Source organism: Chelon labrosus (genome assembly GCF_963514085.1).
Source record: "Chelon labrosus genome assembly, chromosome: 24".
NCBI lineage: Eukaryota > Metazoa > Chordata > Actinopteri > Mugiliformes > Mugilidae > Chelon > Chelon labrosus.
The window spans coordinates 14,204,279-14,219,911 of record NC_140357.1 but is presented as its reverse complement, the minus strand read 5'-3'; the positions used below and the strand labels follow the sequence as shown (position 1 = coordinate 14,219,911).

Below are 15,633 nucleotides of genomic sequence, written 5' to 3'. Positions count from 1 at the left end.
ATGAAGTAGTTTTTAATGTTTTCTTCTTTAAGAGTCAGAGCTGAACGTGAAAATATTTTGATGGTGAAGAGGTGAAGGTGTGTTCTGTCTCTAGTTGTAGCTCCACAGTCTGTTTCCCTGAGTCGGAGCTCAGAGTCGTCTGGATGAAGGAGGTTAATCATTAATAAGCAGCAGTGCTTGTTTCTGATGACTGAGGCCTGAGCTCTGACTGTCTGTGTCTTTATGTGGACAGCAGCTCCATTAAATGGAGACAGACTGAGTGTCAGTGAAGGCATCATGTGTGTCCTCCGTGGCTCCATCTAGTGGACTGATAGTAGAAGCTTCAAGCAGAGAAGAGGAGCAGCTGAGATGGTTTCAGTGGATGTTCAGATGAATGATGTGTGTTTCCTCTGCAGGTGAAGGACAAAGTGTGAGCTGATGTGAATTCAGCAGCATGGACCAGAGTGAGGACAGACAGGAGGGAGTCCGTCCCTCTACAACCACTCTGAACCAGAGCAAAGCTCAGAGGTGAGAGGACCATCTCTAAGTGTTGTGAGTTAAAGACGTCACTCCAAGACACCAGGACACTGGACAGAAAGGTTAAGAGACCAGGACTATATTCAAGCTTCATGAGCCTTGAGCAGCAGCCTGATGTTGAACTGTGAGCAGTGACATCCAGCTGAATAACCACAGCCTGCTCACACCAGGATTATCTTTCTGTGCATGGTGTAGTTACAGCTCAGTGTTGGAGGATTTCATTCATAGTCCACTAGTTTGACTTCTTCTACAGCACATTCAAGTCCATTCAAGTCCTGTTTATTGTCACTTCCACAAGATGTTGATGAAAACATGCAGAGGTGTCAGATCCTGTTTGTCCTGGTCCCACTGTGCTACATACACAATAACTACTAGAAGAGCAACTACTGCTGCTCTACTGCAACATGTTGCCACTAAACAGAAGATCAACGCAATCTACAAGTGGAACTTTGAACTAACCAGTGAATGTCCACTGTTACTGAGATCTACAACTACACAGGATAGCTGCAAGTCAAATGAATGAGCAGCGCTACTGATAGGTGTACAGGCTAACTGTAGCTACTAGATTTAACTAGAGTACTGAGCCTTCTTGACAGCGCTGATACTCAGTCATACTTTTTAATACTTTGGTACTGTACGTACTTAATGTCTGCTCTGATCCTGTGTGCTACTGTTCTATCCACTGTGGATCAATAACGGACCATTTCATCTGAAACTAACTCTGAAGAAGATCACTCTGTCTATAAAGTCTGTTTCAGCTGAGAGAACGTCAGAGATGAGACCAACAACAGAAACTAGAGAGCATGTTGTGATGGGACGTTGAGCTCAAACAGTTTCAAGTGAGGTTAAAGGTCGGCCGCTCCCTGCAGAAGTAACCAGCTGCTTATCATGAACATAGATCATTGTCCAAGGTTCAAGGGCCCAACAAGCTGTTCTAAGAGCCTCCATAAGCACAAAGTACCTGTGAATGAAACGTCTGTGGCTTCATACAGCGTGCTCACATTATGTCAGAGTTTATGATGACTGAGTTCTCAGAAACCTCTACACAGACCTGTCAGTCATTCATCAGTAAAACCATCTCCCCCATCTCTCTGCAGCCTTCAGCCCCTCAGACCTGCCCATGTGGTCTCTGGGGACCAGGCTGAACTCCCACCGTTGGACAATGAAGCCGTCGTTACAGCAGGTATGTTTTTACTGTGTTACCTGGAGTTGAACCTGAAGCTCAGGTGAGATGTAGAGACGGTTCACAGCAGATGGTTGGATGAACTGATTAAAATAAAATGTTCCAACGAGGAACCGGAAAACGAGAACTGTTTGTACATCAGTTAGTATTCAGGGGTGGGATGAAAAGGGTCAGAAAGGATGGGATGAAAAAGGTCGAGGGGATAGGATGAAAAGGGTTGGAGGGAAGACATGAAAGGGAAGGAATGTGTAGATAGAGGAACCCAGGAAGCTTTACATCTTTGTTCCTCCAAAAGAATTTCAAATTGATTCCATCAAAGCCAAGCGACTGCTCTTCAGATTTCCATCTTTAGATATCTGTAGACTTCACGTGGCAGGTAAGTCTGAGGGATCCTTGCAGGGAACAGAGGAAATATGACTTCTCTGAAAGTTGCAGAATGTCTGAATGGACGTGTCCTTGTTCCTGTAGAGGAGTTGGTTGCCAGCGTATGGACTGAGATGGTGAAGAGGATGACGATAGAAGTCCTTACACAGCTCCTTGAGGCCCTCGTAACAGACGGTGTCTTGACGGAGTTGGAGAAAGAATCAATATCTGAGAAGAACCCAGTCACAGCAGACAAAGTACGCCACTTCATTGACACTGTGAAGAAAAAGGGAGAGAAGGCCTGCAGGAAGATGATCCAACGTCTTCAGTCCATAGATCCTGCTCTTTCCTGTCACCTGGGTTTGTCCTCTGATCAACCTGCTCAGAAAGGTGAGGCCACGTGTTTCTCTGGTGATGGTTGTGTTAACTTTTGCTTGAGCAGAGTAACTCAGAAGATCTGACCAGATGTGAGGATACGTTTATGTATAAATGCAGATAGTTCAAAAGGGTCCAGTTAGTCTTTCTTGATGCCGTATACAGTAAACTGATCTACAACACATCAGATGACCCGATTGTCTGTTGTTTTATCATTCAGAGGCTCTTGACAGGTGTCAACGTGAACTTAAATCTGCTCTGAAGGAGAAGTTGTTTGAGGGGATTGCTAAAGCAGGAAACTCAGCCCTTCTGAATGAGATCTACACAGAGCTCTACATCACAGAAGTATGGACTACAGAGGTCAATGATGAACATGAGGTCAGACAGATTGAAACAGCATCCAGGAAACCAGACAGACCAGAAACAAGCATCAGACAAGAAGACCTCTTTAAAGCCTCACCTGGAAGACATGGACCAATCAGAAGAGTGATGACAAAGGGAGTGGCTGGCATTGGGAAAACAGTCTTAACACAGAAGTTCACTCTGGACTGGGCTGAAGACAAAGCCAACCAGGACATCCTCTTCATATTTCCATTTACTTTCAGAGAGCTGAATGTGTTGAAAGAGAGAAAGTTCAGCTTGGTGGAACTTGTTCATCACTTCTTCACTGAAACCAAAGAAGCAGGAATCTGCAGCTTTGAAGAGTTCCAGGTTGTGTTCATCTTTGACGGTCTGGATGAGTGTCGACTTCCTCTGGACTTCCACAACACTGAGATCCTGACTGATGTTACAGAGTCCACCTCAGTGGATGTGCTGCTGACAAACCTCATCAGGGGGAAACTGCTTCCCTCTGCTCGCCTCTGGATAACCACACGACCTGCAGCAGCCAATCAGATCCCTCCTGAGTATGTTGACATGGTGACAGAGGTCAGAGGGTTCACTGACCCCCAGAAGGAGGAGTACTTCAGGAAGAGATTCAGAGATGAGGAGCAGGCCAGCAGGATCATCTACCACATCAAGACATCACAAAGCCTCCACATCATGTGTCACATCCCAGTCTTCTGCTGGATCACTGCTCGAGTTCTGGAGGATGAGCTGCCCAAGACCCTGACTGAGATGTACATCCACTTCCTGGTGGTTCAGACCCAAGTGAAGAAGGTCAAGTATGATGGAGGAGCTGAGACAGATCCACATTGGAGTCGAGAAACCAGGAAGATGATTGAGTCTCTGGGAAAACTGGCTTTTGATCAGCTGCTGATAGGAAACCTGATCTTCTATGAATCAGACCTGACAGAGTGTGGCATCGATATCAGAGCAGCCTCAGTGTACTCAGGAGTGTTCACACAGATCTTTATAGAGGAGAGAGGACTGTACCAGGACAAGGTGTTCTGCTTCGTCCATCTGAGCGTTCAGGAGTTTCTGGCTGCTCTTCATGTCCATCTGACCTTCATCGACTCCGCTGTCAATCTGATGGAAGAACAACAAACTACATCTCTGTGTTCTAAACTCTGTAGAAATAAACCTAAACTAACACGTCTCCATCAGAGTGCTGTGGACAAGGCCTTACAGAGTCCAAATGGACAACTGGATTTGGTCCTCCGCTTCCTCCTGGGTCTTTCATTGGAGACCAATCAGACTCTCCTACGAGGCCTGCTGACACAGACAGGAAGTAGCTTAGAGAACAATCAGGAAACAGTCCAGTACATCAAGAAGAAGATTGGTGAGAATCTGTCTTCAGAGAGAAGCATCAATCTGTTCCACTGTCTGAATGAACTGAATGATGGTTCTCTAGTGAAGGAGATCCAACAGTCCCTGAGATCAGGAAGACTCTCCACAGATAAACTGTCTCCTGCTCAGTGGTCAGCTCTGGTCTTCATCTTACTGTCATCAGAAAAAGATCTGGATGTGTTTAACCTGAAGAAATACTCTGCTTCAGAGGAGGCTCTTCTGAGGCTGCTGCCAGTGGTCAAAGCCTCCAACAAAGCTCTGTAAGTACATCATCAATAAATACACAGCAACCTGTCAGCTGGTCACAATGCTTAAAGGGTTTTCTGTCATTGTCTTTTCAGACTGAGTCGATGTAGACTCTCAGAGAGAAGCTGTGAAGCTCTGTCTTCAGTTCTCAGCCCCCAGTCCTCTAACCTGAGAGAGCTGGACCTTAGTAGAAACAACCTGAAGGATTCAGGAGTGAAGCATCTGTCTGCTGGACTGAAGAGTCCAAACTGTAAACTGGAGACTCTGAGGTCAGTTTCCATTTACTTTCTTATCAGGCTTCTGAAGAATGGAGATCCAGCTTAGATGAGTTCTCTTGTCAGGACTGTCAGATAGAAAAGGAGCTCAAAGAGTTTAAATGAAGGAGCATCGTGTTCCTGAACATCAGCAGGTATCTCCTCAGTCATCGGTGGTGGGTCTGATCACAAACCAGATCAAGTCCAGTGTTCACATGTACATCAACAGAGTTCTTGGTGTCACTAATCATTCTGTCTGTCCATACTATCTGTGAAGGAATCCCCTTATAGTCTGACTCCAATGAGACAAGATGGAGGACAACATCCACAGTGTTGTTGTGTGGATGATTGATTTTAAAGTTGATCTTCAACTCATCTTGTTCTTCAGCACATCCAGTCAGTATCTTTGCGTTTCCACAGTGTTTCCTGCTGAGCTGCAGTGGAGGGACAGGAACTGAAAAACTCAGACTGCTGAAGCTTCACATAGCCTAGGGCTGGGCGATAAAACGATACCGATGTCTATTGCGATAGACACGTGATCAGTATTAATAGAAAATACGTTCGTGTAAGATGTTTGAATTTCATATAGTGCTTTTCTACCTGTTGGTACTCAAAACGCTTTACAGTCAGAGACACATCTACCCAATCGCTCACACAAGCACGCACACATTCACACACCAGTGCCATGCACTGGGAGCAACTGGGGGTTCAGTGTCTTGCTCAAGGACACTTCGACATGTGGCACATTCTGGGGATCAAACCGCTAACCCTCTGGTTCGTGGACAACCCGCTCTACCTACTGAGCCACAGTCGCTCCCAACTGAGAACTCAACTGAGCCGGTTAAATAGACTCTAGATTCATGATTCTTGAGTCGTCTTTGATGGTGGTTATATGAGCCGAATCTTTTTTTCCACCGCTACTGAATATTAATTAAAAATTAATGAAAACTAAATGCTATTGGATATGTCATTGTTATCATTTTTAAAAATATAAAGTGATGATTAAAAATGGGTTATGACGGGATTTTTATGACCCTGTCAGTCAAAGTGACAGACAACGAAAAAGTGTAGCGCAACCTCTGATCAAGAGGTACATGGCAGCAGTGCCATACGACAAAACATCAAAGATATAAAGAAATAACGGATGCAGTGGTGTATCATTTAGAGAAGGACATGCTCCCGCTCAGCACATTTGAGAAGTCTGGGTAGAATAGGTTTAAAAAAAAAAAAAATGAATCAATAATTGTCGATATCGACTGATATGAAACACTTATATGGTGATACATTTTTCAGCCATATCGCCCAGACCTGACTGATCCTGTAATGAGGTCAGCAGCATCTTACTGATGTGTGTTGACATGAATAGTTGTCTGAATGTTGTGCTGACGTTTGGATGATGTCTGCAGAAAGCTGGCATGGTGAAGATCCACAACAACACTGCCGACAATGGCACAATCTTTTCATTGCCGACTTGGCGCCGTTGTTGGCGGACAACTGTTGCTGCAGCTCCTGAGTGCGTGTTTTGTGTTTTCTTTCATCACTTTTTTTTGTGTTTTTATCTTTAATTTTTTTTTGCCTGGATATATTTCGGCAATGGTTCTTATATCTGCGTCGAAAATATTTTCTTTACTTTTTCTGCTACTCCGTTATTGTGTGTAATCCCGGACACATCTGTGTGAAGGAACGTCTCTGTAGCCCAAACATAGAACTGCTGGCTGTAGGGTTGCATCCCTATTATTTGCCCAGGGAGTTTACGCCCGCCATAGTGACCACCACCTACATACATGAAGTGGCTGCTGACGTCATCACCACCACCATCTCCCGTCTGCAGACGCAGCAACAAATGCCTTTATGGTGATAAATGGGGACATCAATCATGTCACCTTGGACCGGACACTCACAGACTTCACCCAGTATGTGGATTGCCACACCCACGACAACAAAACCCTGGACCTTCTGTATTCAAATACCCTCAATGCATACAGTACCACTCCCCTTCCCCCCCTTGGCAGGTCAGATCACAACCTTGTCCTGCTAACTCCTAAGTATGTCCCGCTTGTCCAACGACAGCCTGTGTCCAAAAAGACTGTAAGGAGGTGGACAGCAGTGGACCTGCAGGACTGCTTTGAGTAAACTGACTGGGAGGCACTCTGCCAGTCTCATGGGGAAGACATCAGCATCACAGAATACATAAAATTCTGTGAGAATATCATCATAACACCCCGGACTGCTCGTTGTTACTCCAACAACAAGCCTTGGATTACCAGCGACTTGAGGACTCTGTTGAACGACAAGAGGAGAGCCTTCAGGTCTGGAGACAGGGAGGAGCTAAGGAGGGTACAGCACCAACTGTGGGACAAGCTGAGAGAGTGCAAAGACTCCTACAGGAGGAAGCTGGAGGCCAAACTCCAGCAGAAGAACATGAGGGAGGTGTGGTCAGGAATGAAGGACGTAACGGGCTGTGGGGGGAGAAGCAGGCTGTCTGAAGGCAACTTGGAGGGTGTGAACGAGCTTAACACCTTCTTCAACAGGTTTAGCTCTAAGACTCCTGTCTCCTCTACCCCTTCCCCCCACACCTCCATACTGCCCCCAACGCTCCCACATCTCATGCCCCCTACTCCTCCCCCTGCGGTGCCTCCAGGATCAAACAATGGGAACTAAGCTCACTACAACCCCCCCTCCACAGACACTCCCCCCACCCCCACCCCCTGCTTGACTGTGACGACCGGCCAGGTGAGGAGACAGCTGGAGAGACTGAACCAACGCAAGGCGGCAGGCCCTGATGGCATCAGCCCCAGGATATTGAGGACCTGTGCCAGCCAGATGTCTGCTGTTCTCCAACGTCTCTTCAATCTGAGCCTTAGCCTGGAGAGGGTGCCGCTTCTCTGGAAGACCTCCTGCCTGGTTCCTGTGCCCAAGAAGTCGTCTCCATCTGGCCTCAGTGATTACGGTCCAGTCCCTCTTACATCCCATGTGATGAAGGTGCTGGAGAGGTTGGTGTTGGTCCGCCTAAAGCCACAGGTGAGAACGTTTTTAGGCCCCCTACAGTTTGCCTACCAGCCGTGTCTGGGTGTGGTTGACGCTGTCATCTATCTTCTGCAGCTCACTCACTCACACCTGGATGGTGGTGGAGGCTCAGTGAGAATCACATTCTTTGATTTCTCCAGTGCCTTCAAAACCATCCAGCCTTTGTTGCTGGGTGAGAAGCTGCGGTCGATGGGTGTTGGTGAGTCCACTGTCTCCTGGATCACTGACTACCTGACAGACAGGCCACAGTTGGTGCGTCTGGGTCATGTCCTGTCTGATGTGGTGGTGAGTGGTGTGGGAGCCCCACAGGGCACTGTGCTTTCTCCGTTCCTGTTCACCTTATACACCACTGACTTCCAGCATAACTCAGAGTCATGTCATATACAGAAATGTTCTGATGACTCTGCAGTTGTAGGGTGTATAAGCGGTGGACGGGATGAGGAGGAGTATAGAAGGTTGGTGGACGGATTTGTGGGGTGGGCTGGAAGGAATCACCTGCTGCTTAACGTGGACAAGACCAAAGAGATGGTGATGGACTTCAGGAGGAAGGGAACAGCTCCTCTGCCCCTCAGCATCCTGGGTAGGGATGTGGAGATGGTGGAGGATTACAAATACCTGGGAGTGACCATGGATAACAGACTGAAGTGGAGGACCAACAGTACAGCTGTGTACAAGAAGGGCTGCAGCAGACTCTATTTCCTGAGGAAACTGAGCTCCTTCAATGTGTGCAGCAAGATGCTGGAGATCTTCTACCAGTCTGTTGTGGTCAGCACACTTTTCTCTGCTGTGGTCTGCTGGAGGAACAGCATTACAGCCAGTGACGCCAACAGACTGAACAAACTGATCAGGAAGGCTGGCTCTATCATTGGCTGCAGACAGGAAACATTAGAATCAGTGGTGGAGAAGAGGACTCTGAACAAACTGTTATCAATCATGGATAACCCTGACCACCCTCTCCACCACACAATAGACAGACAACGGAGCAACTTCTCCAGAAGGCTCAAACAACTTGGTTGTCTCAAAGAACGCTACAGGAAATCTTTCCTGCCCCAAGCCATCAGTCTGTACGAGTCCTCATCTGTGTGTGACAGATGACTCTCTGGACTTTTGTTTTTTTTCTTGCACATTTGCACATGGTTGTTTTGTATTGATTGTAAATTTTTAATCTTACCTAAATTCAGTACACCTCATTGCATTCTAATTTAATTTTTTTAATATTCACCTATCTTATAATTTTTGTAAATATTGTGTATATGTTTTTAGTTCGCTATTCTTTTTATTGTCAATTTCAATGCCTGTACACTGCTGCTGCAACAGAGAAATTTCCCACTTTGGGATTAATAAAGAAACTAATCTAATCTAATCTAACACAAGGACAAAGTCACTCTACTCATTTTAGAGAATAGCTGATCAGGACACATTTCAGACCACAACACATCTGACTGATCATCAATCATTTCATCTTTTATTCTTTATTCAGATTAAGTTACTGCAGTTTGTCAATGATCAGCTGTGATTCTCTGGGACCAGCTCTGAAGTCCAACCCCTCCCATCTGAAACATCTGGACCTGACTAACAACGAGCTGAAGGATTCAGGAGTGAAGCAACTGTGTGGTTTTCTGGAGAGTCCAGATTGTAGACTGGAGACTCTGAGGTCAGACTCCATGTTTTCTGTATGTGCCGAGATGAATATGATGGTAAAGTTGTGGTGACTCTAAACTGCAGACATCAGGCTGATATTCTACTGATCTACACTGAGGATCTTCATGGTAAAGTCTGTTTTCTTCTTCTGTGGTTTAATCCATTGACTGTGGCAGAACCATGTTGAGCTCCTGATTTCAAACCTTCATAGAAGAAAACTCCTCCACTGGATGATTGACTCTGACACTCTTGATTTCCAGCTTAAGTTTCAGCTCATGTTGTTCCACATTAAAACCGACTGACCATTCTGTGACATCACTGATGAAGCTGACAATGATTTAAACAGTTTAGTCTCTAAAATGACAACTTTGTCTTCTAAACTCACATATTTCATTCCTTATTCAGACTGAGGAGCTGCAGTTTGTCAATGATCAGCTGTGATTCTCTGGTCTCAGTTATGAAGTCCAACCCCTCCCAACTCTTCCATCTGAAACATCTGGACCTGGGTTACAACAACCTGAAGGATTTGGGAGTGAAGCAGCTGTGTGGTTTTTTGAAGAGTCCAGACTGTAGACTGGAGACTCTGAGGTCAGTTCACTGTCTGTTACTGTTGTAGATCTGATATGTTTAATCACCAACTGAATTTAATTCATGTTCATCCAGAACTTTCCTCCATAAATCTGTAAATGTCCTTTAGTTCAAGACGAGTGTTTGTAGCAGAAACTGTAGAAAATGTCCACTGTTAGTTGTTAAAGTCAATGAATGTTTCTGATTCGAGCTGAAGAGTCACATCTGGATCCAGAAGATCCTCTGAAATCACATTTGTTGATAATCTGACTGAACATCAATCATTTCATCTTTTATTCTTTATTCAGATTGATGAGCTGCAGTTTGTCAGAGATCAGCTGTGATTCTCTGGTCTCAGCTCTGAAGTCCAACCCCTCCCATCTGAAACGTCTGGACCTGAGATACAACAACCTGAAGGAATCAGGACTGAAGCAGCTTCTTGATCTTGAAAAGAGTCCAGCCTATAAACTGGAGACTCTGGAGTGAGTAGAGGGTTCCAGTCAGTCCATGCTGCTTTCATCAGTATTGTCCTAAACACAGTTAGTATCAAAGATCCAGTGTTTCCTGTAAACCTGCAGCACTTCTTCTCAGTGAAGCTACGAGAGGAGAATGGAGACAGGCTTCAGGATTGGACAGAAAGACAGAGAGAGAGAGAGAACAGTCAGCCAAACAGATGAGCCATAAGCCTGTGTCTAGGAAATAAAGCTGGATTCCAGCTGACAGCCTTCCAAGATGTATAGAGACAGTGGTGGTCATTCATCAAATCTGATCAACAACTGATCACAGCTCTGAGATCAGTCTGACTGAAGCCTGCACATCACAGAACCAGCATTACATTTAGTAACCATGAGCAGAGTCATCACGTGTCATTAGTTTGATCAGATCTCTTCAATGACAGCCTCCATGTTTATTAGTCAGCTGATCTTTGTTTAAATGGAGCAGCAGTAAATCCATCACTAAAGTGTTGGTCCAGTAATGAAGCGTTCAGGACTCTCAGCAGTTTATTAGTCAAATCTGCAGAGGAAACAGACTTGATGCTAAAAGTCTCTGCAGGTCTGTGTGTGTTCACTCCAACACGTTAACATGAAGCTGAAAGGAAGCTGGCTGAGCTCCACAGCTGCTCCACTGCTGCTCTGAACAGGACTGAAGTCCCTGCTGCTCTTTCTACTGGATGTGATGATGAAGGGAGACTCTGGACACACTCCTTCACCTCCTCTCTTCTTTCTCCTCCTCTCTACAGGTGGTTGTCACTTTCAGATTACTGCTCTATCTGCTGAGAGAGGATGAGCTGTGTCCTGATGATCCAGAGGTTGAAGCAGACTCTGACTGGACAATGTTACTGGGAGGTGGAGAGGAGAGCTTCATCCACATGGTCTCCATTTAAGACCATCAACAGAGCTGCACTTCAACTCTTCACAGAGCTCCAACAAATCAAGTCCAGTCCCTCATGAATGATTCAGACACATGTCAACCTGCCAGCATCAACAGTCCTTCCTGTTGTTGTGTAGATGTTTGTTCCATGTCTTCTCTTGTCTCTGTAGAAACAGTAGATTCCAGATGTTTTTACTCCTGTTTCATCCACATATTTATTGTGTTGGAGCGAGCAGCAGCTGCTTTATCTGTCATTGGTTATTGGTTGGTGAGTGTTTCCTGTTTGTAGAACTGGTGGTGAACTGTAGGAACAGGTGATGCTAAAATACATCACTGCAGGTCATTCACAGACGAGGTGAGATGATCATATATATCATTACTAATCATCATCTGATCATTTATGGACAGTTATCTAACAGCGATTAAAGAACCTTTGAAAAGCTTTGTAAATGAAATGATGACCTGATCAAGTTGTCATTCTAACAGTGTTTTGCATTCATTTTTTATAGTGTATCTCCTGGTTGTTATTTTTACAGAATCTTTGCTGGTTATAGTTTCATATAATATATTACTTATGTCCTTGACAGAGACGCCTTTTAGCCTCCTCTGGCATGGGCGAAGAATAAAACTTCACTTAGACTAATTAGTCCTGGGTTGCCAACTACTGACCGACAAGACAGATCAAAAAAAAGATAAAGTATTAAGCTGTTTGCTAAATGGGAATTGTTTACAAATGTGACCCTCTCCCACCAACTAAAATTTAACAGGTTACTATTTCTACTATTTATTTGTATTACTGAACAGAATCCTGAGTTTTAGCTGTTGATGATGAACTGACTAAACTCACATGTTAAATAATTTATCAGGTTTAAAATATCATTATAATTATAATATTCAGTAAATAAGAGTATTATTCATAATCAGTAAATAATACTCGATTAAACTTAGTAAATATATAAATCCACACTTCAAGCCAACATTGTTTTTCATATTTCATGGAATTTCTTCAACACAAAATATTCTGTTAAGGCAAACAACAAAAATGTACTTTTTTTTCTCCAATAAATATCTAAAATATTTAGGTCAACCACACAAACGACCACTAAATAAAATAAATATCAGTTTACCTCTCAACAGTCAAATAAATATAGAAATGTTGTTAATTTCTTTAAATACCAAAAAAAAAGTTAACAACTTTAAAACTTAAATACTGTAAATTCAAATAATTAAATTTCAAATACTTTAAGTTTAGCTACATTACGTTCAAATAGTTTAAATGAACATTTAATTACCAGATTTAATATTGAATTAAATCAAAGTAACACAAGGGGAAAATGTTCAAATAAATAAAACAACCAAGCTCTTGTGGTTTTTACCGTTGGGGCCCATAACACAATAATTCCTTCAGAACAGTTCCTGATGATACAGCTCAATATTTTGTGTTAATTACTCACACAACCTCCCAGTTTGTGAGGATCCATGAGCAGGTAGGTGATGTAGCAGGATGACCATGATGCTGATAATTGTCCATGATCACACAGGTCCAGCACGCTGAGTCCAGTCCGTCCTTACAGGTGATGCTGATCCAGATTTGCATCAAACTTCAGTCGCTCCTCTTTTCCTCCTTCGTCCTTAGTGACAGCCAACACCTGGTGTTTTCAGCTAACCGTTTCCTAGCCAAGACATTCACGTTTAAAAGTCCATTAAACACTTTTGTACTTTTCAAAAACTAAAAACAAATGTGTGTCACCTGACTGCAGGATGAGAGAGGACTACACGGTAACTTGAACAGAATAAACAAATCACCAAATAGCACTTGCACCAATACGTTAAAGTATCTAAGTCAGTAAAATGCTTCAACACCACGTTAGAACACTTTTCCACCGTACCACAGCACACACCGTTCATCACACACAGGTGAGTCCACAGGTGAGTCCACTCTCACTCCCTTTAACTTGAGTCCACCCACAAAGTCACTTCTGATTGGCCCAGAGTCCATTACTCAACCAAACTTAAAATACATTAGGCTCGTTCGACTTCATGCAGATTTGTGCAGATCTGACTTGACGTGATGCATGCTGGGTTGAACAAGTTCATTTTAACCAATCATATTCGAGGTCTATGAGCATAACAACCCAGCATGCATCACGTCAAGTCAGATCTGCACAGATCTGCATGAAGTCGAACACGCCTATTGGCTCCTTCTGCAGGAAACAGAAAAACAACAATGAAGCAAAGGATTCTGGGACATGTAGTCTTGATTTACTCAGAAACCAAACTCCACTTTACTCTTCCTTACGTCCTCATATATTTAAGGTCCCTACACATGTTTTGAATGTCAGGTGGGAGAATGTTCCAAAGGCGTGGAGCTGAGTGACTGAATGCTCTAGAACCCATGGTGGACAGTCAGGTAGGAGGTGAAATAAGGTGGATGGCTGAGGAGGATCTGGGAGTACGTGAGGGTTTGTATAGTTGGAGACGTTCAGACAGATATGATGGAGCTTGGTTGTGAAGGGTCTTGAAGGTAAGTAGCAGGATCTTGAATTCAATGAGAGATTTTATTAGAAGCCAGTGGGGCTGCTGAAGAACTGGGGTGATGTGGTCCATGGAGGGAGTTCCGCTCATTACCACGGCAACTTAAGCCCACACAACGGTCACTGTCAGTAACTACAACTGTCCACATCCCATAATAGTGACCTTCATTGGCTGCAGTACTTTTTCTATTGGTTGGTGACAGGATGATGTTGTAAAGTGTGAGTCTCTGCTCTGGGTCAATGTTTATTGTTTATTGATTCATCGGAATATTTTACAGGCTTCTAATGTCGTCACGTAGGTTTTTATTCTTTGTTGATTAGTTGTGATTGACAGCTGTGGTTCTATTCACTACTTTAACTTCCTCTTCCTGTTTGTCTTTGGGTATGTTGTGTCTCCTCCTCCAGAGAGAGTCTGTCCTGTTCTCTGGTGGACTGACCTGGAGACTCTGTCCTGGAGACTATAATAAACATTTATTCTCAGATTATAATTATTAGTGAACATGAGTTAATTAAACTTTACAGGTGACTCCAGCACCACTTGCTCCACACAGTTTCTTTTTATTTCTAGTTTTCTCAGCGTTTGACTCGTTTCTAAAAACATCCTCTGACTTAAACTAATCACATTTAATAAAATATCACCTTTATCTTTGTTTCTGTCACTTTCAAATGGTTTCATCCATTCGTTGAATCTTTTCTACTGTGATATTTGTGTTGAAGGGTTTCTATTTACCTGCAACCAGCTGTTGTTGAGTACACCTGCAGAAAGACCCAGAGCTACAGCTAGAACACAGAACACAGAACACAGAACGAGAGCCAGTTGTGGGGACATCATGGAGACACTGTAGAGGAGGTAGGAACCTTTATGTGGTCTAGACCAGAGCTAGAACACGTCATGTGTCCTGAACTAAAGGCCTTAAACCCTCCACTGATCAGCATGGAGGACGTCCAGGCCTCAGACAAAGGGAGCAGCTGTCTGAGGCTGGAAGAGGACACCCTGACCCGTGGGTTAGAATCCCAGTGACCACATGACACCTCTCTGCTAATCTGAGCAGCTCATGGTTTCACCAGACTGGAGGAAGGAAGGGTCACTGCTCACCTTCATCACTGGACAGTTCATCTGCTGATGATGATGATGATGAAGATGATGGAGGGAGGAGGGTATGAATGGATGATGATGATGATGATGTCATGATGATGTGTCCTTGGCCAACAGGATATAAAAGACACTGACTGGTCCAGACAGCAGCTGAAGAAGAAGAAGAAGAAGAAGGAGAAGGAGAAGAAGAAGAAGAAGAAGAAGAGTGGTGAGAACATGAATTATTATTTTAATGTGAACTAATAAATGTTCATTCATTCATGTTTCACTGATTTACTTTGTTCTGTTTATACAAAAAACAAGATTCATATGGACTGTGTCCTCCTCCTCATATTCTCTTCCTCCTCACCTCCTCCTCCTCTTCCTCACCTCCTCCTCACACTCCGCTCCTCAATTTCCTCATATTCTTTTCCTCCTCTCCTCCTCACCTCCTCCTCTTCCTCTCCTCCCCCTCACCTCCTCCTCATGCTCCTCTCCTCCTATTCTTTTCCTCCTCACCTCCTCCTCTTCCTCTCCTCTTACTCACCTCCTCCTCATGCTCCTCTCCTCCTCACCTCCTCATGCTCCCCTCCTCCTCCTCACCTCCTCCTCATGCTCCTCTCCTCCTCCTCTTCCTCACCTCCTCCCCACCTCCTCCAGTAGTCTGTAGTGGTCTAGTGTACCTAATGAAGTGGCCGTATCAGTGTGTATCACTCACATGCTGGTGCTTCTCTGTGATTGGTCGCCAGGAGA

The 15,633-nt window shown here is 44.2% G+C and overlaps 1 protein-coding gene across 1 annotated transcript; it reads left to right on the top strand.

The window, feature by feature from the left end:
- Window positions 1–433: 433 nt before the first annotated feature.
- Window positions 434–4,620, top strand: LOC311509583 (NLR family CARD domain-containing protein 3-like; the record flags this gene model as incomplete). The annotated part of the gene is made up of 5 exons (XM_084574815.1): window positions 434–507; window positions 1,614–1,699; window positions 1,995–2,075; window positions 2,168–2,452; window positions 2,658–4,620. 5 exons carry the CDS (start codon window positions 434–436, stop codon window positions 4,427–4,429), a joined length of 2,298 nt encoding a protein of 765 aa, XP_084430941.1. The 3' UTR covers window positions 4,430–4,620.
- Window positions 4,621–15,633: the final 11,013 nt, after the last annotated feature.